Genomic DNA, 1,143 nt, shown 5'->3' with positions numbered 1-1,143 from the left:
ACTTGAAATTGAAGCTAAATTTGTAAACAAAAATAGAAAAAAATAAACTAAAATTAAGATTTAGGAATAAAAACAAAACTCTTTGTATCTATCTATGTTTTAAAATTTAGGAACCTATTAAATGTCAACGAAATATTGAGACTATGCGCTTTGTCAACAAATCGTAGAGGTTGGTCTGTGTTTGGATTGCAGTACTATGGCGAGTGCTGGAGTGGCGAAAACGCAAGTAATTCGTACGATCGAGCTGGTGAATCACATGATTGTATCGACGGAATTGGTGGTGTAAATGCGAATTCCATTTATCGTTTTTATGTATGAGTTGTTTTACAATTTTTATTATTATTATTCCACCGTGGACATTTATTTTTAAAACTTGTATTTTCTATGTTGAAAATTATTGTTTTGATTTTTATAAATGGGTAAACAAATATTTTTTTAATAGCTTCAAATTAACTTTTTATTTTCAAAAAGCATTACCATAGTTTAAATAAATTCAATAACTCCAACCGCTAAACTTCATCTTACCGCGCTTTATTAATGTTGCAATTAAAGCTTAACTCGATTACTTATATGTTATGCTTGATCATCTAATAAATAATGATTGAATTTTTCCCAAACTCAACTGTTAACAACCACATTTTTTATAACCGTTTTACATCTTTTACTCTTGTGTCTTTTTTAACACCAGGTGTTAAAGGAGACAACTAATTTAATCAATAATAGAAGTTTATAGTCTCTAATATTACAAATAAACATTTCGTTACATAGTTAGATTTGTTTTCAATAAATATTAAACAGTCAACATCCTGCCATTAAAATCACGTTTGAGTTGGAAGAAAGAAAAAAAAAAAATTAAATTTTTTAGATATTGAAATAAACAACAATCAAACAGATATTTATCATTTCAACATACATAGAAAAAAAGCATTTAAAAATTGTCAATTTAAACAATTCAAATCACGATCCAAAAATCTTAGAAAATATATTTAAAGGGTTTATCCATAGAGCCTTATTTGTTTGCTCTTTATTATTGCTCTTTATTTGTTGCTTTATTAACAAAAACATTTTTTAATAAAGAAACAGATTTTCTTATTGATGTATATGTAGGGGCAAAAATCCCGGACATTTTCAATCCCGGTATTG

General features: G+C 26.9%; 1 protein-coding gene across 1 annotated transcript in view; it reads left to right on the top strand.

Annotated features, from left to right (window-relative positions):
• Positions 1–449, top strand: part of LOC100204925 (A disintegrin and metalloproteinase with thrombospondin motifs 6) — a 105,554-nt gene extending 105,105 nt beyond the window's left edge. Inside the window, exon 33 of the mRNA XM_065796428.1 lies at positions 111–449. Coding sequence (XP_065652500.1) covers positions 111–318 — 208 coding nt within the window. The 3' untranslated portion in view covers positions 319–449. The remainder of the gene's footprint in view (positions 1–110) is intronic.
• The last annotated feature ends 694 nt before the right edge of the window (positions 450–1,143 follow it).

The sequence above is a fragment of the Hydra vulgaris genome, chromosome 04 (genome assembly GCF_038396675.1).
Source record: "Hydra vulgaris chromosome 04, alternate assembly HydraT2T_AEP".
Taxonomy (NCBI): Eukaryota; Metazoa; Cnidaria; class Hydrozoa; order Anthoathecata; family Hydridae; genus Hydra; species Hydra vulgaris.
Note: the sequence above shows the minus strand (reverse complement) of the source record. Positions and strands in the feature narration are given on the sequence as shown.